The following is a 23041-nucleotide window of genomic DNA, read 5'->3' as shown; positions in this document are numbered from 1 at the left end:
CGTCTGACTCTACGCCCGACTCACCTCACATGACTATTGTAGATGTTGAAGGACAGACAGACAAATCCCAAGAGTATCCCAAGCCCAGCAAGAACGGAGACAGAAATGAAGAGTTTCTGAGAGACATATCGGAAAGTGATGATCACCTTGGTGTGATCGGCAGGAGGAGAACCACCTAAAGACGACGGAAAGAGAACGTGAGAGAGAAAGACGAGGCGGATGAGCGGTGAGAACATGATGTGGTGAAGATAGTGGGACGAAAATAATCCCAGGTGGGAAAGTAAGACTCGAAGGAGGAGGGGCCACACACATTAGAGGAATGTCGGCCAAATCTTCCGGTGAATGTACGACCGACCATCTAATGTGTAGCTGTCTCCTCATGCCCAATCCTTTAATGAGCCACCACCAGAGGAGACTTGAAACTTCTCACGATTTCCCTCCCTCTATTGAAAACACACACAATCTTGGCCCTCGATGGGGAGGTCGGGAGGAATAGCTGTCAGACGAAAGGTGTGACCGCACTCACCTATCCACTTGTCGTTGTTATACCAGGAGAGGTTGTCCTTGGTGCTGTCGTAATAACCAATCTTCTTGTAAAGGCCACCTATGGATGTAAGTGTCATAATAGTGAATCTTCTCTAGGATACCAGTAATGCACATGCATAAACCAGCATCGGATTTGCTCCCACCACTGAAACGGAGTACGGTCCTATAGTCGCCCATTATAAAAATAAAAAGCCAGGCCCGAAAAAACTCACAGTAGACCCTCACAGGGGCATTCTGGTTTCTGCAAATAGAGCTTATTCATAGTACAATAAATTCTAATATACTTTGTATATCAGCATCTCCCAGTTGTCAAGATCTCTGCTTGCTGTCTTCCATTGGGAGTCTAGATGGTTTATTTCCATAGGTGCAGAGGTCATTATAAATAAGGGTTGGTCCATACATAGTGGATTTTTTCTGCTGTAAAAGCTATCTGGCAAAATTCATATTGTGCAAAATGCTGTGAATTTCAATGAGGATTTCCACAAGATACGTATAAGTAACGTCTGCTACCGTCCTCCGCTGTGGATGTTAACGGCAGAAATCTGACTCATGTAGACCTAAGCTAACGGTGCAGCTAACGAGTCGTTAACTTGAGTGAGCCTCACACGGCCAGGAAAGATTTTTACCCACTGGAAGTAAATGAGATTTCCATTCAATGACTGCAAACAGGATCTTGACAACTGTGAGATACACTGTAAGAGCCTTACACATGTGTCAGTGGCGCATGAGCATGACATGGGGTAGAAAATCTGCTTGCTGTGAATATGAGCCTGTATGTTAGGATGAAAATATCTGAAGACGGGTTGATGTCTCGTTGAGTGCTGATGACGGAAGCATGTTGGCTGATATCTGCAACCAGACCCTCATAAAAATGTTAGGGGTAAAAAAGACTTTAAAAAAATTGAATTTTTTGCATAAGCGACACCAAACCTGTGCCGGTGTATGCCTATACCATCTTGAGTTTAAGGAAGATTCAGGAAATCTGATGAGGAGGAATGAGGTGCACTCCATCACAACAGCCTATACAAGACCTCACAGAATCCTCCAACCTTTCCCTCCACCAGTAAGGCGGACATATTCTCCCGCCAGGCCATCCTATCATTTTAGGGTTGGTTCTTACTAATGATAGTGACACCTATGGCCACCGTCACATACCTTGCAGCTGTTCTATGAGTGTCCAGGCCATACGAGATCCACTGGCGTCAAAGACCACGTGACCCTGGATGGAGAAGGATGTAGAAGATGAAGGGGTTACGGTGCCAGAAGGATGTCAGCCTGGTTTATAGGATCAGCTCCACAATCAACTGTTTTCGCAGAGATCAGCAGCGCCGCACGGCACAGAAATGAATTATTCCAAGGCATATTCAGGCGGTCGGTAAATGCATGGTGTAAAAAACAGATCAATAACCTAGAACATGCAGCTTTTCTGACGTATTGATCCATCCATCATGGAATTTCTATGAAGAATAAGTAGCCTTGTGTGCAGGCCTCTACACACAATGATCTACCACTTCTATGCCCGATGTTTACCTCCCATGGAAGGTTCCAACGTATTCCATTGTATAGGAATACATTGTGTACATCGCCTATTGTAAAAAAAAAAAAAAAAAAAGTGTACCACACGGTATGTTTTTGTTTTGTTTTTTCTAGCACTATACAATGTGCACAGAAAATGATCCAGGAGAAAACAATTTTTGCTTGGTTTAAACAAAAGGGAATTTGATGTAACTTGACAGGCAAATTGACAATGCCAAAGGATCTAGCACCTGAAGGGACCGATTGTTCCTACCTTCTGCTTAGCAAAGTGGGCCTCTACCCAAAGCCTGATTACGTCATATTCAGCTGGTCAATACCAACATAGCTGAACAAGGGGCCCTAGGCAGTCTAAGTCCACCTCTGAGGGTTTAATTCTGGACCAAATTTTGTTTAGGTCTCTTCTATAGATTATGGATAACATGCATGGATGCATCCCACAAACCATCGCTTGGAGATCCTAGAAAAAGGGCACCAATATACCTAAGGGTACTGTTAACAAGAAGAAATACAAAAATTGTTGGTTGTGAAGTCAGTGTGGCCTCATAGAAGTCAATAGAGCCATGGATTCCTATGGAGAATATTGGCACATTAACTTCACCATAGGAGCCTGAATATATGCTGCAAATTCATTAGCTGCCTATTGTAACGTGAAACCAATATGGGCACCATGTACACCATGAAATTACATTTTTCAAAAAGCTGACAATTCAGATTTCATTGACAAAGTCAACTGATCAACCATAAAGCAGATCTTCAATACCTATGAAGGAGATATTTTTTATCTGACAAGAAACTAGCTGTCAAAAAAACACGATGGAACCAAAAAAATAAGCGAGGAGGAAGATAACACCGCTCATGGGATAACGAAGCCCTCAAAATAAATCAAAAAGACAATGTTGAATAGAGGAGACTCACTGAAACACCGTCAAAGGAAGATGAATTCATGGCCTTGTAGATTTCTCGGCTGATGTTATCATTGTTATAGTTGAAGTCTTCTAGACGTAATCCTTTCTTTGATAACTCATAAGCTGTCTTGTTGAGGGCAAGTGCAAGTGCCCAGATAGCATCATAGGCAAGAGGAGCTTCCTGTAGACCTCCAACACCCTCTGGATCCTTGCCAAGACGTTTTTGAAGCTTCTCCATAAACTCCTGGGATGTCTACAAGTAAAAAAAAGATAACACTTGTGTTGAATAAGATTGAAGTTAAGTAAAGGGGCAACACAAAGGTATACAGAGGCTATAGTTACCATATTGGAGATACCACGTGTGTTTTCAGGGTTTAACATGACTATTTCTGTCGTTACATGGCCCTCAACGGCCCGAGTCATCTCCTCCACAGTGCAGTTTATAGATGGGTCTGGAGTCTTGAACCAGTTATCGGCGTACCAACCAATCAGAAACCAGGCATACTTTTTACCAAAGAGACGCTCTTTGTAGACCTGATGGACGGAGACATTTTTTCAGCAATTAACAGTAATTATAAGAAGGATATGGTTGGGTGAGAGCAACTTGAGAAGAGAAAATTGAATCATGTACAAAATCTAAAGAATTTGAGAGATAAGGAGAAGACTGAAAATAGAATAGGGATTGGAATGTACTCTACATAACAATGCAGCCGGGCAGGATTTGTGAAACAATAACTGAAAACCTTGATAGACAAGAAGGTGGCAAAGTGCAACCATATTAAGAGATTAAAAACGAATAGTTTCAAGAATAACCAAGGCAAGCACATCACAGGAAATAAGGACTGTCTAATTTTACCTCACAAAAGACCTTCCGTGCCTCGGTTTCGTAGAATAATCCAACGATTATTCTAGCATCTTGTCTCTGAAAAATAAGATAAGAATAATGAGAGAGGAGGCGAATATTGGACAAAAACGAGAGCAGAGATAGCAATGAGGGAAAGCGAGGAGAGACTGTCATAGGGAACAGGGTTGAGCACTGTCGTTTAGTGATCTTTATTGACCATGTAAAAAGTCAATCACCATAATGCAGTTCTACCCATTGACCAAAGGAGAGTCTCTTGGGAAGAACAGCACATTCAATCAGTTTTAATTCCTACCAGTAGGAATTTTCCAAGTGACATTCAAGATGACATTAGTAAATACCTTGAGATTTTTCACAGGAACGGTTGGGTCAGAGAAGAAGCTCTGGCGGAACGTGATTTCAATGCCGGCTTCTTTCACTCGTTCTTCCAGGTCATCCAGTGTCTAGATGGAAAGGAAAGGAATTAATCAGCGAGGCCTAGTAAAAGGTGAAACACATCCTATAATTATGGGGAGCTGTGGGACTTTTATTCAGGAGCAGACCTGGATTATTAAGATGGTAATGAGCTGGATGATATTGTACAACAGCCATTGTGATATCCGCTCACCTAATTTTAAAGCCTTCGAGATCTACCGATACTTCCATCAGGTCTAGAAACCCTTTAGTGCCCAAATGATTCAGACTTAATTATCTTTTAATAACATGTTCATGGAATTTCATATGACATAGTCATACCTTGAGAGAATTTAATATAACTTTACATGTAATCCTATTTTCTATTGGACGGACAATGTCATTAAGGTGCATGCCTTCCCTGTCATCAATGGCCTCAGACAATTAGACTTAATGAAATGAAAAGTCTAATGAAAAAAAAATAACACAACCCTGTCCATAATGATAGAAAAGCAAAGGTCTTTTAGATATAATAGACCCTCAGCCAGTTGCTAATGGTGCTTGTGGAGAGCTGGGTCCTTGAGTAGGTGTTTACCACCCATAGGGAAGGTTAATGCAGCTAGCCTGAGCTGGGACAATGGTGTATATGTAATTTTGGTACTACAGCAACAGCCTATATAATATAAACATAAAGCGTTCCTGACCAGGAGGTACAGGAAACAACATTTCTGTCAGATTTTCAGAAAGCTGGCTGCCAAAATAAAATACTGTTGAAGCCATTTTTGTGGGGAATTCTTGGGCTACATATTGATGTATTCAGATGATTTGATATTTTTGGTCATCTTCACTCACAGAAGTAAAGACCTCAGTGGTCTGCTGAATGGTTGCAATCTTAGTCCATCCCCACTTTTTGAAAAGTTGGACCCTGGTAGGATTGTGCAAAGTTGCTGATGGATGTGTGCGGAAGAAGGTTGGAAATCTTTGACGGTTTGAGAGCGCAGGTGAACTGGAGCCGTAAGAAAGCTGGAGGGCGAGGAGATAACTTCTATGAAAACAGGTACAGTCACGAGAGATCGTCAATGTATTAGGACAAATATTGAAATTTGGAATGATGGAGATATGTTTTACAACCCCAATTCCAGAAAAGTTGGGACGTTATGTAAAACAGAATGCAGTGATCTGCAAGTCTCATAGACCCACATTTTATTCGCAGTAGATCATAAAGCACATATCCGATGTTAAAAGTGAGATATTTTACCATTTCGTGAAAAAAAAAAAAACTAATTTAGAACTTGCTGGCAGCAACGCATCTCAAATAAGATGGAACAGGGGCAACATAAGGCTGGAAAAGTAAGTGGCACTAATAATAAAAAAAACAGCTGGAGGCGCAATTTGCAACAAAGCCACATGACTGGGTACAAAAAGAGCATGTTAGAGAGGCAGTCTCTCAGAAGCAAAGATGTGCCGAGGTTCACTAATCTGAGAAAAACTGTGACTAAAAATTTCAATAAAAAAGTTCCTGGCCATAAAATTGCGAATACTTTGAATTTCGAATCACCTACAGCACATATCATCATAGTTTCTATAGAAATGCATTGGCGCAGGGGACAAGGCCAACGGCCAATACTGGATGCTTGTGATCTAAGAACCCTCAGGCAGCATTGCATTAAAAACAAGTTGATTCTGTACTGGAAATCACTGCATGGGCTCAGGAACATTTCCAGAAATCATTGTGAACACAATTCCCTATGCAATCCACAAATGCAAATTAAAGCTGTATCATGCAAAGAAAAAGCCATATGCCAACACAAACCAGAAACACCACGGCCTTCTCTGGGCCAAATTATATTTAAAATACAAATGGAAAAGAGGAACAGAGGCAAAATGGAAAACTGTTGTGTAGTCAGATGAATAAAAAACATGGACAATGTGCCTGAGGACTCAAGAGGAGAGGGACCATCCAGCTTGAGTTGGCGCACAGTTCAAAAGCCTGCATCTCTGATGCTATGGGGCTGCATTAGTGCCTATTGCATGGGCAACTTACACAGCTGGAAAGGCACTATCAATGCTGAACAGTATATAGAGGTTTTAAAACAGCATATGCTCCTATCCAGATGTCTCTTTCAGGGAAGGCCTTGTATATTTCAACAAGACAATGTAAAACCACATATTCCATTCAGCACAGCATCGCTTCACAGAAGAAGAGTCCAGGTGCTGAACTGGTCGCCTGCCGTCTACACGAAATGAAAAATCTGGTAAAGAAGACCCACAACTGTTGAGCAGTGAGAATCCTACATCAGACATGGGACAACATGCCTCTCCCAAAACTCCAGCCATTGGTCTCCTCACTTCCAAGACGCTTACAGACTGTTATTAAAAGTTGAACAGATGCTTCACATTGGTGGACATGGACCTGTCCCAACTGTTGCTGCCATCAAGTTCTAAATGTGTTAATTTTTTGTATGAAATGGTAAAATATCTCTTACAACATCTGATGACCTTTTATTGTGAATAAAATATGGGTCTAACGATCTCAAAATCATTGAATTCTGTTTTTATTTACATTTATTTACATTTTACAAAGTGTCCCAACTTTTTTGGAATTGGGATTCTATGACTGAGGGTAAGGGGACATTACAAAAAGATAAAACTCAAGATTGATGAAGAAAGCAAGAAAGGCAAGTAAGAATGGTGAAAGTAAGTCAGTGAGTAATGGAGGAAAAGGAGAGAAGAGGTACTGTGTGTACAGGGCTGAAAGTAAACATCAGGGCCAAATGGTGGTGGGTGGATAAAAATATTATGCTGGATAGTACTAAAGCAGAAGATATGAAGAAAGTACAGTAGAAGTAACAGGAGCACAAAGAAGACAAAGAAAGGTAGAAGGAGGTGTGAACCATATGAGAGGAGAGAGGACAACAGGGAAAGAAGGACATAAACAGGAAGGGGAAGGGGTAGTAAAAAAGAAAAAAATTAAGGAATAAAGCAAAGAAAAAAAGAATAAAGGAAAAGAGAAAAATATAAGGAAGGAAGGGAACATAAAAAAACAAAGTAGACAGCAAAACAAGAAAAAGGGAGAAGGCAGGTGGAAGGAAAATGAGAATGGGAAGGTGGAAGAAAGGGACAACAGAAGCAAAAGGCAAGAAAGAGAAAAAGAAGATGTGCGGTAGATAGGCAAAAGGCAGGTAAGAAGGTAGGAAGGAAGGATTAGAGAAGAGAGTGAAGAAGCGTAAAAGAAAAGAAGAATCAGAGAAAAGGGGAAAAAAATAAGAAAAAAGAAGGCGTGTGGAAAGAAAGAAAGAAAGACGAAGGAAGGAAGAAAAGTAAGTGGGGTAAAAACATGAATAACAAAGTAGATGAAGAAACAAGTGGTTGAGTAGGAAAAAACATAATAAAAATAGTGAAAGATGATGAAGGTTAAGTGATGTTGGCTCAGTGCAGGTGAAGCTAATGATGGAAGAGGAGCAGGTTACACACGGTCATTAGGGGCACAAGAATAACAACTAAATGAAGAATGAACAAAGGAAAGAGAAAGGCAAATTAGATAAGGACGAGGAAGAAAGCAGAGAAAAAGAGGAACACAATAAGGAGAATAGAGGAACCAAAGGATTATAGGAAGATGAGAGGAAGAAGTAAGACTAACACAGCAGGTCATTGAAGATGGGAAAAAGTGCAGAAGTGAAGATGGACAGAAGTGGAGAAGTAGAGGAATGTGGGACGGAAGAAGAAGCCAACAAGAAAGTTGAAGAAACAAGACTTACAAAAAGAAGAACAACGATAAGAAAAGCAAACATAGCAAGACAGATGGTAGAGACCGAAGGCGGCTCCTCACCACAATGAGATGCCACATGCGGGCTGCTTCGGCCACCAGAGTGGAGACACTGCTGCACCCTGGCATCAGCATAATCTTAATAGGGTCATTATACAGCAGCTCATACAGGTGGCGCGTTGCCTGGCCGGGGTCACACTGGAGAGGACAGAGCAGAATAACATGGTCAGGAAACAAGCCCTGACTGACCCTACAAGTGATAGAAAGTACAGGTAGATGATGAGAGTCCTCTCCCCCTCTCCTGCTGCCCTCTATCTCCTGCTCTGCATTTCTCCCCATCTGTCTCTTTCTCTCCCCCCTCTCTGCTCATTCCTCTCTCTCTCTCTCAGTCTCTCGGTCTATCTTTCTTCTCTGGAATATTTTACCCTTTCCTCCGTTGCCGTGGTAACAGTGAGAGAGCTGAGTGGAATAATGAGAGCGCAGGGGGTAATCCTGTGAGAGAGCCTGGCTGCACCCCCTGCGCTCTCTCTCTCCCCCTCAGAGATAGTCTTAGTAAAGGTCACACAGGCAGTGTCCGGGCACCCCTGTGGTGGTCTCACTTTCCTGTCTCCTGCCAAGGCTGTCTCTCACTTTTCCCCTGCTGTCTCTCGTCCTGTCACTCTCTCCTCCTCCTCCTCATTTGCTCTTGCTGCTGCACTTTTTCTTCTTCACCCCTCTCACTTATATTTTTGCATCTTTTATTCTATCTCTTTTACTTCCCTCTCACGTTGGTTTTGGCCGTTTTGTGTTCTACTGACGGTCTACATCATAAGTGTCCCTTGCATTATCTCCAGGAATAGTCAGGGTTCACCACTGTCACTCGCTACCTGCCAGGATGACCAAATTCCAGAACAGGTGTAATACACAGGTGTTGTACCCCCGAACCCCTCGGAGTAACGCTATTGTGCCACCACCACCACCCCTTTACCAGCACTCACCTGGCTGTCATGGTGAATAAGTTTAAGTTCGTATTCCGGCAATATGTCCCTTCTGTTGTTGACATCTTCCAGGGCCATCTGTGCGGATGGGTGACAGGCCTGTCCCCCAGGCCATCCCCCACTCATGGGGAAGAGAGCGCCCACGTGCAAGGCTTTCTTACCTGAGACCGCATCACACAGCAAGAGAGTCAGCACAGGCACACAGAGAGACAGAGACATGGCCAGTGTGGCAGACATCATCATTGGGGGAGTGGGGAGAACTGGGGTAACAGGAGGCCTAAGAGACTGGGTATAGGGGGAGACATCGTACACGTAGATACAGGAGAAAGAAGTGCGAGAGGGTTAAAAGGTGCGAGAGTGCAAGTGACGGGGACAGGAGAGTGCAAGCCAAACACACAAAAAAAATATTAAACAGATGGCAAAAACTGTAAAACACAAAGATCAACAGGACGCAGAGAGAACAGGTGGAACGATAAGACCGACAGGCACAAGAGAGTGCAATTAGACTGCCAGGGTAGAGCAATGTAGAGCAAGGAATGATTGGGATCGGTGAATAGGAAAATAGGAATCCAGAGAGACAGCCAGTGACTAAATTAGACAGGCAGAGTCAGTGCAGCGAGATCGCCCATGGATGTGGCAGGAGAGCGCCGCAGCATCTGCACGATTCCTGATTTAATTCTGCAGTCTGGAGAACGACAGAGAGATGGAGAGAGGGAGCAGGAGGAGGAGACACAATGATGTCACCCACGCCGAAGGGAGCGAGGGATTACAAAGAGAATGGGAAATGAGAGAGAGGGGGGAGAGAGGAGGGGGCCATGATCGGAGCAGAGCAATGGATACAGGACAGGGGTGACAAGCACATAGCAGGTGATGAGAGCCATACCATCCAAGCACAAGTAGCAAAACATACATAGAAACAGATGTAGGAGGTCTAATCGGTCGACCAAATCTTTGCGACTGCATCTTATGTTCATTTTAACATCTTTCCAGGCTAAGTTAACCCTGTATGCTTATCGGTTGTACATAGTCCTAATGGTGACATTTTCTTATAAACATATTGATTTGTTGTGCCAAAACACAAACTCAGCTTTGCTACATCTTAGACAAAAGTCCAAAACAAAATGTTCTGAAAATCTGGGAACTGCTGAAGAAGTGTGAATGTAATAAGCCAGAAGACCCTCATAGCCTAGACAGAGCCTCAAGACACTGAGGAGAACCCATAAAACGACACATAAAGAGAAACCTAATGAGACACTAAACATAAGTTATATCCTAGAAACATCCTTGCATGAGAACCAAGGAGGTCCTTCAAGAGATACAGAAGAACCTTCTCTACTTGACTTCACACCACAGATCTCCAAGATCCAAGACACTGAGGGACGATATTACCTTCCACACACTCCAGCACTTGAAATGCAATTTTATTGTGCCCACCATTCACAAACAACATTCTATAAGACTCTGGAGTCATCAGATCCATTGAAGGAGCAGGATTGTGCTGCCTCTCAATATCATGAATGGGGCATTGAGACGGCTGAAGACCCCAGTAGATGAATGAGCGTGCTGGAAGAACACTATTCATATAGTCACTGTGCGTTGAAACCAACATGGTATCACTGAATAATAAAAAGATAGGGGAGGAATAGGAAGAAACTCGGAAGAAACCAATGATGATAAAGAGGAAGAGTAAACAGAAGAAGAAGATGAAGAAGGAAATAATGAGCAGTGAGAGGGAACATGAAGATGAAGAAGGAAAAAATGAGGAGGGAGAAAGCAAAGAAACGATGAAGAAGAAGAGAAAGGAGAAAAAGAGGAAAGAGGGCAAGATGGTAAAGATGTGGAAGGAGAAGAAGGTGAAAAAAGAGAAAGAGGAAGCCGAGGAAAATTCGATGTGGATAAAAACACGATGGTGATAATGATGAAGGGTATACAAAAGAAGAGGTGGAAGGAGAAGTAGATGAAGAAAGAAAAATTTAGGAGGGAGAAAGAGAGCAAAGAAATGATGAAGAAGAAGAGAAAGAAGAAAAAGCGGAAGAAGGAAAATATGGTAAAGATGTGGAAGGAGAAGATCATGAAGAAAAAGAAAAGAGAAAGAAGGAGCCACAGAGCAATCGGATGTGGATGTAAACATGATGGTGGTGATGATCAAAAGGCAAAAGAAGAGGTGGAATGGGAAGAAAAAGGGGAAAAGGGGAAGGAAGGAGGAAAAAAAAGAAGAAAAACAATAGGGTGAAGAAGTGGAGAAATAATAAGAAGCTGGTGGAGAGAAATAGGAAGAATATGAAGAATAAGAAGGCGGAGGATGAAGATAAAACTGATGGCAAAGATGATTAAGAAAAGGAAGAAGAAAACACAGAAGAAGAGGTAGAAGAAAAAGAAGAAGATGGAGGAGTAAAGGAAGAGAAGAGAAAGATGCAGAAAGTAAAAAATGGAGAAGATGGCGAAGACGTGGATAAATGAGGAGAAGAGGAAAATGGAAAAAAAAGGAGCTAAAAAGACAGCGAGTAGGAAAGGGAAGAAGAGGAAGATGGATGATAACAAGAGGGAAACGATGACAAAGTGAATGAAGATGAAAAGAAAGAAATAGGAGAACAAAAAAATGGAAGGAGAAAAAGGATGAAAAAAAGAACAGAGGAAGAATGCTAGCACTAGTAATAAGATTTTGCAAGGAGTTAGTCATCATCTTGAAAGTTCAGAAAATCCCTCTCCTTTAATTAAAATCCATGAGGCTAATGTCAGCTCCTTGTTTTCTATGTAGGACCAACGTGTCAGGGGAAAATACCAGATGTCAGTAAATAGTTTATATGATTGAAGAAGATGATGACAAAGGGAGGTCGGAGCGTATAAGACTGCAGAGATCTGGGTGTTACTCAAAGAAGGAGTCCAGGGTGGGGAAGGGTCTGGAATTGTGGGTAACCACAAGAAGAGGCAAGTAAAAGCCAAGAACAAGGGCAAAGATACAGCAGATTAAAGAAGCGAAGGAGTCTGGAAGTATCTGCTCCCCATACATGTTTGTCCCCTCCCAATCTTTCTCCTTCATTCAATTTGTATTTAGGTCAAAGGGATTTTTGCAGAATCTTCCACAATCTCTGTACACGGGGAGAAGACGTGTTACTGAGGCAAGATGAGAAAGTGGCGAGGAAAAGAAGGATGACCAGAGGGTGTCTACAAGATGGACAACACAAGTTCTACAAATCCTGCCGGGACATTAAAGAAAAGAGCCTGATGTGTCCATGTCTGATATCATTCAGAGGAAGTATCCACAAGACCGACAAGACAGGAGAAGGACTACTACTACTCCCATACAGGAACCTCCCTGGACGCCTCAAAGTCTTGACCACTGCAACATCCAGTGAAATATATGGCTGGCACTGTAATTGTTGGAGGGCTAATTCCAGTGTCTACAAATCACTAGATTACTCAAATCATGAGAAGCAATTCCTTTAAAATACGAAATTCTTCTACTTCTTCAAGCTAATATTTATATCGAAAGGGGAAGTATTATAGTACTTATATTATTGTACATAGGGGAAGTATTATAGTAGTTATATTCTTGTATATATGAGCAGTATTATAGTAGTTATATTCTTGTACATAGGAGCAGTATTATAGTAGTTATATTCTTGTACATAGGAGGCAGTATTATAGTAGTTATATTCTTGTACATAGTAGCAGTATTATAGTAGTTATATTCTTGTACATAGGGGAAGTATTATAGTAGTTATATTCTTGTACATAGGAACAGTATTATAGTAGTTATATTCTTGTATATAGGAGCAGTATTATAGTAGTTCTATTCTTGTACATAGGAGCAGTATTATAGTAGTTATATTCTTGTATATAGGAGCAGTATTATAGTAGATATATTCTTATACATAGGAGCAGTATTATATAGTTCTATTCTTGTACATAGGGGCAGTATTATAGTAGTTATATTCTTGTACATAAGACACAGTATTATAGTAGTTATATTCTTGTACATAGGAGCAGTATTATAGTAGTTATATTCTTGTACATAAGACACAGTATTATAGTAGTTATATTCTTGTACATAGGAGGAGTATTATAGTAGTTATATTCTTGTACATAAGAGCAGTATTATAGTAGTTATATTCTTGTACATAGGAGCAGTATTATAGTAGTTATATTCTTGTACATAGGAGCAGTACTATAGTAGATATATTCTTATACACAGGAGCAGTATTATATAGTTCTATTCTTGTACATAAGACACAGTATTATAGTAGATATATTCTTGTACATAGGAGCAGTATTATAGTAGTTATATTCTTGTACATAAGACACAGTATTATAGTAGTTATATTCTTGTACATAGGAGCAGTATTATAGTAGTTATATTCTTGTACATAGGAGCAGTATTATAGTAGTTATATTCTTGTACATAGGAGCAGTATTATAGTAGTTATATTCTTGTACATAGGAGCAGTATTATAGTAGTTATATTCTTGTACATAGGAGCAGTATTATAGTAGTTATATTCTTGTACATAGGAGCAGTATTATAGTAGTTATATTCTTGTACATAGGAGCAGTATTATAGTAGTTATATTCTTGTACATAGGAGCAGTATTATAGTAGTTATATTCTTGTACATAGGAGCAGTATTATAGTAGTTATATTCTTGTACATAGGACAGTATTATAGTAGTTATATTCTTGTACATAGGAGCAGTATTATAGTATTATATTCTTGTACATAGGAGCAGTATTATAGTAGTATATTCTTGTACATAGGAGCAGTATTATAGTAGTTATATTCTTGTACATAGGAGGCAGTATTATAGTAGTTATATTCTTGTACATAGGAGCAGTATTATAGTAGTTATATTCTTGTACATAGGAGCAGTATTATAGTAGTTATATTCTTGTACATAGGAGCAGTATTATAGTAGTTATATTCTTGTACATAGGAGCAGTATTATAGTAGTTATATTCTTGTACATAGGAGCAGTATTATAGTAGTTATATTCTTGTACATAGGAGCAGTATTATAGTAGTTATATTCTTGTACATAGGAGCAGTATTATAGTAGTTATATTCTTGTACATAGGAGCAGTATTATAGTAGTTATATTCTTGTACATAGGAGCAGTATTATAGTAGTTATATTCTTGTACATAGGAGCAGTATTATAGTAGTTATATTCTTGTACATAGGAGCAGTATTATAGTAGTTATATTCTTGTACATAGGAGGCAGTATTATAGTAGTTATATTCTTGTACATAGGAGCAGTATTATAGTAGTTATATTCTTGTACATAGGAGCAGTATTATAGTAGTTATATTCTTGTACATAGGAGCAGTATTATAGTAGTTATATTCTTGTACATAGGTTACAGTATTATAGTAGTTATATTCTTGTACATAGGAGCAGTATTATAGTAGTTATATTCTTGTACATAGGAGCAGTATTATAGTAGTTATATTCTTGTACATAGGAGCAGTATTATAGTAGTTATATTCTTGTACATAGGAGCAGTATTATAGTAGTTATATTCTTGTACATAGGAGCAGTATTATAGTAGTTATATTCTTGTACATAGGAGCAGTATTATAGTAGTTATATTCTTGTACATAGGAGCAGTATTATAGTAGTTATATTCTTGTACATAGGAGCAGTATTATAGTAGTTATATTCTTGTACATAGGAGCAGTATTATAGTAGTTATATTCTTGTACATAGGAGCAGTATTATAGTAGTTATATTCTTGTACATAGGAGCAGTATTATAGTAGTTATATTCTTGTACATAGGAGCAGTATTATAGTAGTTATATTCTTGTACATAGGAGCAGTATTATAGTAGTTATATTCTTGTACATAGGAGCAGTATTATAGTAGTTATATTCTTGTACATAGGAGCAGTATTATAGTAGTTATATTCTTGTACATAGGAGCAGTATTATAGTAGTTATATTCTTGTACATAGGAGGTAGTTATATTCTTGTACATAAGGAGCAGTATTATAGTAGTTATATTCTTGTACATAGGAGCAGTATTATAGTAGTTATATTCTTGTACATAGGAGCAGTATTATAGTAGTTATATTCTTGTACATAGGAGCAGTATTATAGTAGTTATATTCTTGTACATAGAGACAGTATTATAGTAGTTATATTCTTGTACATAGGAGCAGTATTATAGTAGTTATATTCTTGTACATAGGAAGCAGTATTATAGTAGTTATATTCTTGTACATAGGAGCAGTATTATAGTAGTTATATTCTTGTACATAGGAGCAGTATTATAGTAGTTATTCTTGTACATAAGGGCAGTATTATAGTAGTTATATTCTTGTACATAGGAGCAGTATTATAGTAGTTATATTCTTGTACATAGGAGCAGTATTATAGTAGTTATATTCTTGTACATAGGAGCAGTATTATAGTAGTTATATTCTTGTACATAGGAGCAGTATTATAGTAGTTATATTCTTGTACATAGGAGCAGTATTATAGTAGTTATATTCTTGTACATAGGAGCAGTATTATAGTAGTTATATTCTTGTACATAGGAGCAGTATTATAGTAGTTATATTCTTGTACATAGGAGCAGTATTATAGTAGTTATATTCTTGTACATAGGAGCAGTATTATAGTAGTTATATTCTTGTACATAGGAGGCAGTATTATAGTAGTTATATTCTTGTACATAGGAGCAGTATTATAGTAGTTATATTCTTGTACATAGGAGCAGTATTATAGTAGTTATATTCTTGTACATAGGAGGCAGTATTATAGTAGTTATATTCTTGTACATAGGAGCAGTATTATAGTAGTTATATTCTTGTACATAGGAGCAGTATTATAGTAGTTATATTCTTGTACATAGGAGCAGTATTATAGTAGTTATATTCTTGTACATAGGAGCAGTATTATAGTAGTTATATTCTTGTACATAGGAGCAGTATTATAGTAGTTATATCTTGTACATAGGAGCAGTATTATAGTAGTTATATTCTTGTACATAGGAGCAGTATTATAGTAGTATATTCTTGTACATAGGAGCAGTATTATAGTAGTTATATTCTTGTACATAGGAGCAGTATTATAGTAGTTATATTCTTGTACATAGGAGCAGTATTATAGTAGTTATATTCTTGTACATAGGAGCAGTATTATAGTAGTTATATTCTTGTACATAGGAGCGTATTATAGTAGTTATATTCTTGTACATAGGAGCAGTATTATAGTAGTTATATTCTTGTACATAGGAGCAGTATTATAGTAGTTATATTCTTGTACATAGGAGCAGTATTATAGTAGTTATATTCTTGTACATAGGAGCAGTATTATAGTAGTTATATTCTTGTACATAGGAGCAGTATTATAGTAGTTATATTCTTGTACATAGGAGCAGTATTATAGTAGTTATATTCTTGTACATAGGAGGCAGTATTATAGTAGTTATATTCTTGTACATAGGAGCAGTATTATAGTAGTTATATTCTTGTACATAGGAAGCAGTATTATAGTAGTTATATTCTTGTACATAGGAGCAGTATTATAGTAGTTATATTCTTGTACATAGAGCAGTATTATAGTAGTATATTCTTGTACATAGGAGCAGTATTATAGTAGTTATATTCTTGTACATAAGAGCAGTATTATAGTAGTTATATTCTTGTACATAGGAGCAGTATTATAGTAGTTATATTCTTGTACATAGGAGCAGTATATATAGTAGTTATATTCTTGTACATAGGGAGCAGTATTATAGTAGTTAATATTCTTGTACATAGGAGGCAGTATTATAGTAGTGATACATCTTGTACATATGAAGGCAGTATTATAGTAGTTATATTCTTGTACATAGGAGGCAGTATTATAGTAGTATATCTTGTACATATAGCAGTATTATAGTATTATAGTCTTGTATTATGCAGTATTTCTATACGGTAGTTTTATTCCTTGTATCATAGGAGCAGTATTATAGTAGTTATATCTTGTACAATAGGAAGGCAGTATTATAGTAGTATATTCTTGTACATAGGAGGCAGTATTATAGTAGATTATACTTCTTGTACATAGGAAGCAGTATTATAGGAGTTATATTCGTGTAGCATAGGAGGCAGTATTATAGTAGTTATATTCTTGTACATAGAACAGTATTATAGTAGTTATATTCCTTGTACTATAGGAGCAGTATTATAGTAGTTATATTCTTGTACATAGAGCAGTTTATTATAGTAGTTATATTCTTGTACAATTAAGACGCAGTATTATAGTAGTTATATTCTTGTACATAAGAGGCAGTATTATAGTAGTTTAATTCTTGTACTATAAGAGCAGTATTATCGGTAGTTACTAGTTCTTGTACAATGGAAGCAGTATTATAGTAGTTATATTCTTGTACACAGGAGCAGTATTATAGTAGATATATTCTTGTACATAGGAGGTAGTATTATAGTAGTTATATTCTTGTACATAGGAGGTAGTATTATAGTAGTTATATTCTTATACATAGGAGCAGTATTATATAGTTCTATTCTTGTACATAGGGGCAGTATTATAGTAGTTATATTCTTGTACATAAGACACAGTATTATAGTAGTTATATTCTTGTACATAGGAGCAGTATTATAGTAGTTATATTCTTGTACATAAGACACAGTATTATAGTAGTTATATTCTTGTACATAGGAGGAGTATTATAGTAGTTATATTCTTGTACATAGGAGCAGTATTATAGTAGTTATATTCTTGTACATAGGAGCAGTACTATAGTAGATATATTCTTATACACAGGAGCAGTATTATATAGTTATATTCTTGTACATAAGACACAGTATTATAGTAGATATATTCTTGTACATAGGAGCAGTATTATAGTAGTTATATTCTTGTACATAAGACACAGTATTATAGTAGTTATATTCTTGTACATAGGAGCAGTATTATAGTAGTTATATTCTTGTATATAGGAGCAGTATTATAGTAGTTATATTCTTGTACATAGGAGCAGTATTATAGTAGTTATATTCTTGTACATAAGAGCAGTATTATAGTAGTTATATTCTTGTACATAGGAGGCAGTATTATAGTAGTTATATTCTTGTATATAGGAGCAGTATTATAGTAGTTATAATCTTGTACATAGGAGCAGTATTATAGTAGTTATATTCATGTACATAGGGGCAGTATTATAGTAGTTATATTCTTGTATATAGGAGCAGTATTATAGTAGTTATAATCTTGTATATAGGAGCAGTATTATAGTAGTTATATTCCTGTACATAGGAGCAGTATTATAGTAGTTATATTCTTGTACATAGGAGCAGTATTATAGTAGTTATATTCATGTACGTATTTAAGATTTTCCATTTCAGTTGTCACTCATACAGTAAAATCTGTGCTCCATCCTGATATCTAGAACAGTATGTTATTAATAACAAATTGACTACAATTTTCATATATAAGGGAGTAGCAGAAGCAGCTACATTTCTAGTTGCCTTATGAATTTCTCGTATGCAGATGCAGCTCCATTGTACTGTCAGCCATGTCCCAATGTGTCACACAGCAGCAGGGGTTAATTTCTAATTAATTACTGAAAGGTATTTGCTGCGGGTTGTTGAGTACTACTTTACAGTAGAAAGGTGAAGACCACAGGCAGCCATGTTTGCCATTATGGTAATAATAAGCGGGAGGAGTATTGGGTCTGTAAAATGACTTCTACTTCTTAAAAATGACAGCTTTTATAAAGTCGCTGAGTGACACTGAGTGCTCCAAGTGCTTTACTCACAAATAACCTGCAGGCAATAAAACACTATCCGGACCCAAAAAGCATTTACTGACCTGAAAATGCAGTGGCATTAAAATGCCTGTGTTCGAGCAAATCAAAATTGGCCGTATCCAGTAATATCCAAGCACCACATGTATTCGGACTACGGAAAAGCGGTGATATAGGAGGCGGCAGTAGGACACATAGTAGTCCTGAAGATGTCCGTGGGAACTACAGGGAGGAGTTGTACAGAGCAGGCCGGCAGTGACCATGCACCAAGGCCTGGGAGGAGTGGAACACCCCAGCTTACGTAGCTCAAACATCCAATTTTTATGGTTCTAGTAGAATATCTGTTCACCAGTACCATGGGGACTGTCGGGCGTTTAAGTGATTGCACCCATGTATTGAAGGAAGAATTCAGATGGAAACCACCCTTTTTTGGTAACCACTCTTCCCCAAGAACACATTTTTTCATGGGCGGTCCTGCTGCTGAGATCTCCACCAATCAGCCACTGCCACCAAAGTCCAACAGGAAGTTGCCCTGCCTGGTTGACCCTATCCAGATATGCAACTCCAGAGGCATAACTATAAAGACTGTAGAGGTTTGTGGTCATTCCTGGGACTTGAGAGGCCTACAGGTCCTTCTACTCCACGTGAGGAGACCAGTGCTATACATGATATGTAGTAGCTGGTGGACACCTTAGAGATTTTGCATTGAGGCCCAAGAACTTCAAGTTAAGAGTTATTCTACCATTTCCCCAAAAAAATCCTTTCAGAATATTTGCCCCTGCCCCACTTTTTACATCCATTTATTGGAAACCAATGGGGTAAATAGACTCTACCACTGAGTCAGTCAGACAGGGACTACTGAAAATAAATGTAATAATCTTTTTGGTGGTGGAGAGGTTAATGTCAACCAGTATATTTAAGGGTGTGGAGAGCAGAAGAAGGGTTTATATCAGGTCTCTGGGTGCAGGTTTGATGAGGAGTGGGTAGGTGGTGGTGGTGAAGCAATGATGTTCTCTATTAAGACCCCATACATGCGTTATCCAAATGTGTTTTTCGCAGCTCTATGATTCAGAGATGAAATGAATCTTAGAAGTGTGATCAGCAGCTCGATTTCATTGGTTCCCCCGCGTGTCATCTGATACTGCAGCAAAAAGCTTTAAAGTCCTGGACGTACTGCATTATATCCAAGTGTAAGAACAAATGTAATGACATTAAAGCAGAAGTTCTTAACCCCGTCTTCTCGTTGATGCAACCGGCCTGCTTCCCGTATTGCAGGTAAAGTCAAACCAGTGCACTCGAGTCTTTAAAGGGCAAGTCCATCAATTGTGCCAGTAATTCCTGCAATCTGCTCTTTTGACTAACAACAAAATCCCCCCAAAAATATATATTTTTGTGATATTTTCTCCTAGTCTGGACAATGCTGTCTGGGGGAACTGACCACTACCCGGGGTGCAGAAGCAGGCACTCAGAGGGGTGTCCTTTATGCAGTCTCTATAGTTGAAAGGGGCTAGATCAGACTTAAAGGCTATGTACACCTTTGGGGGCATTTTATTTTGTATTATTGCAGTGTACTCATTTTGCGCCAAAAATAAAAAAAATTTAATTGTTCTTTATTAAAAATATGGAGTCCTTTTTTTCTGTACAGAGCTGAGATGCTCTAGTAGCACACTTTGGATTTCTTGTCTTTTCCGTCAGACCAGGAGCAGATGGACTCCTTATCTCTGACCTCCTAAACACTCATTATAGCTCAGCTCTTATCTTTCTGATAAGAATGTGGCCTAAATAAGTGTTTATGACCTCTCAGTAGTTTAGAGATAAGGGTTATTAGATGACAGCACAAAGAGAAAGTGACAGTACCAGTCACACAGCTAGAAAATCAGTTAACCCTTTGGGAGAGAATGGCTCAATATTTTTTAATAAAGGCCAATTGAAAAAATAATTTTTAGCCAAAAATGAGTAACATGCAATCATTTAAAAAAAAAAATGGCTCCGAAGGTGGACATAGCCTTTAAGTTTCACATTCACAAATGTTTAATGTGTGTGGAGGTTGGGTTTGGAGATGAGATGTGATAACTAAAACCAAGTGGATGCATCCAAAGAGATCCCCCGGTCCCCCAATACACCCTATGGCAATGCCCTGTGTACAAGCCCTCTATGGCAGCACACAGAGACCCTGTGACCAGTATTATGTGGTCACGGGCACACCGTGTATCTCCATAAGGGCCATAATACTGCAAGATCCCCAAATTTTCTGACAGGATCCCAACAAAATTGATGGACAAAAGTGGACAAAAAGTGGAATTCCCCTGTATCTAAAGACGAGTTTACCCCCAAAAATGACAAGGACCGCTTTGTGCTCAGGGTGGTGGTCACTTTGTGCCCCAACACAGCAGGAATCCAGATTATAAAAAGTATAAAATTGGAGGTTTTTTTTTTAAAGAAAGTATGAACACCCCAAATCTGTGGGGACCAAACCCAGAACTCTAAAAAAAAAAAGCATCAGGACCCCAAATCTATGGGATTGTCCAGGACTAGAAACATAACTGCTGGGTTAAAGGGATTATCCAGAATTTGAAAAACATGGCTGCCTTCCACTGGTTTGTGTATGGTATTCACTGGAACTGAGCTGTAATACCAGACATAAACCCATGGATAGTGGTGGTGCTGTTTTTAGAAGAATGCACCATGTTTTTGTAATCCTGGACGACCCATTTAACTACACGGACTGGGTCAAGGCGCTAGAGGTCAGAAATAAAAAAAATAGACCTTCGGGAACTCCTATCATCTTCTCTATCGGGGAGGGGACTCTAGAATAGTTGTCAGTCGAGCCAGTACTAAGGGGGGGGGGGGGTGCTGGCTATTTCTTCTTTGGCCCTCATTATAACCACAGGAAAAAAATGAACAGACCCTGGTACCCCATTACTGTGTCGGAGCCTTAGCCTCCCCGGTGGACCCTCTAGTACACTGGACGGACTGTCGAACCTGTGCGTAGCAAAAAAAAAAAAAGGACCCTGCAACCAATAATTGCATTGGGAAAGTGGAGAATCCCTTTAAAACTCCTACCGCACTGACATACTGAGCAGATTTTGCAGCGTGAAAAGAAAAATGAATGGAATCGCTGTAATGAAATGCTCCATTGGGTCCGTTATAGAACGGATGCTGGCGGGGGAGGGGGAATAACGCTGCTCTACTCCACGTGGACTTAGCCGCATTTTTCTCCAGGAATAAAATCAGTCAATTAATTCCCAGACGAGCGGGGATGGCGTCTACATGTGCTTACATGACCCGTGATGGCTGCGCTACAGGAAGCCTGACGACCATGTGACGGATCATAAATCACGTATATATAGATGCGGCAGGCAGCACGGGGCGGATGGCGGACGTGGAAGGGCTCGACTGAATTAGCTCAGTGCATTTCGAAGGGAGTCAAGGAGATGGAAAACCCACTAATGGACACCAGAAAACCACTACGTTGGAGGCTCACGAGAAACTTTTTTGTTTGAACGCCCGGTCTGATTGGACAGGTAGCTACCTATGGTCACACACGTCTTCCTGGCCACCATATTGGTTATGACTCTCACTACCATTAGTCCATAAGAAATGTCTAGAAACTTTTTATTTTTTTTAAAGGGACTTTCCACCCAAAAATTAAAATAGTCCATGTGATAATAAACGAGAAATAAGAGCAGGAGCCCAGGTCGGGGTTCTTTTGGTTTTGGTGGCCAAAAGAAAAGCCGCAAAAACCGCAACATAACAAGGTCATTTAGGCATCCGTATAGAGGTGTAAGGCTGAGTGAACCTTATGTCTGAGTGCCACATTTAAAGGGATTTTCCAATGGATAGATCATTATCTTATCGGAAGGGTCCGACGCCCAGGAGCCCTGCTGATCAGCTGTTTGAGAAGGCACCGGCGCTCGCAGCGGCGCTGCGTCTTTCTAGCAGTGTTGCCTAAGCCACGTGAGATCACATTCATCGGTCACGTGGCCTTGTTGCAGCTCAGTCCCATAGAAGTGAATGGGGCGATACAATGTACAGCGCTATACAGGTGTCGGACCTCCATCGATCAGATACTGATGACCTATCCAGAGGATAGGTCATCAACATAAAAGTCTTGGAAAACCCCTTTAATGTACATGCCAGGAAAACTTCCTAGGTACACTGTATGTTATAGGCTATGAAGAGAGGCTTAGCTATAGGGGTCACAGCGGTTGCAATTGCAATTGCAATTGGACCCCTAAGCCAGGGGGCCCACAGCGCCACCCTTGCCAGTGGCACACCACCAATTACCATATTTTTTCGTTTTAGGAGAC

At 39.1% G+C, this 23041-nt stretch overlaps 1 protein-coding gene across 2 annotated transcripts in view; it reads right to left on the bottom strand.

Annotated features, from left to right (window-relative positions):
- GABBR1 (gamma-aminobutyric acid type B receptor subunit 1) overlaps window positions 1–23041 on the bottom strand; it is a 122826-nt gene that overhangs the window by 43470 nt on the left and 56315 nt on the right. For both annotated transcript variants that reach the window (XM_044306091.1, XM_044306092.1), the window contains 10 exons: window positions 8986–9146; window positions 8072–8206; window positions 5095–5265; window positions 4191–4292; window positions 3844–3909; window positions 3330–3521; window positions 2998–3240; window positions 1702–1765; window positions 527–604; window positions 25–175 (listed from right to left, as the gene is read on the bottom strand). In XM_044306091.1, coding sequence (XP_044162026.1) covers window positions 25–175; window positions 527–604; window positions 1702–1765; window positions 2998–3240; window positions 3330–3521; window positions 3844–3909; window positions 4191–4292; window positions 5095–5265; window positions 8072–8206; window positions 8986–9146 — 1363 coding nt within the window. The remainder of the gene's footprint in view (window positions 1–24; window positions 176–526; window positions 605–1701; window positions 1766–2997; window positions 3241–3329; window positions 3522–3843; window positions 3910–4190; window positions 4293–5094; window positions 5266–8071; window positions 8207–8985; window positions 9147–23041) is intronic.

The sequence above is a fragment of the Bufo gargarizans genome, chromosome 9, assembly GCF_014858855.1.
Source record: "Bufo gargarizans isolate SCDJY-AF-19 chromosome 9, ASM1485885v1, whole genome shotgun sequence".
Taxonomy (NCBI): domain Eukaryota; kingdom Metazoa; phylum Chordata; class Amphibia; order Anura; family Bufonidae; genus Bufo; species Bufo gargarizans.
The sequence above is the reverse complement of the archived record's forward strand: the minus strand, read 5'-3'. Positions and strand labels throughout refer to the sequence as shown.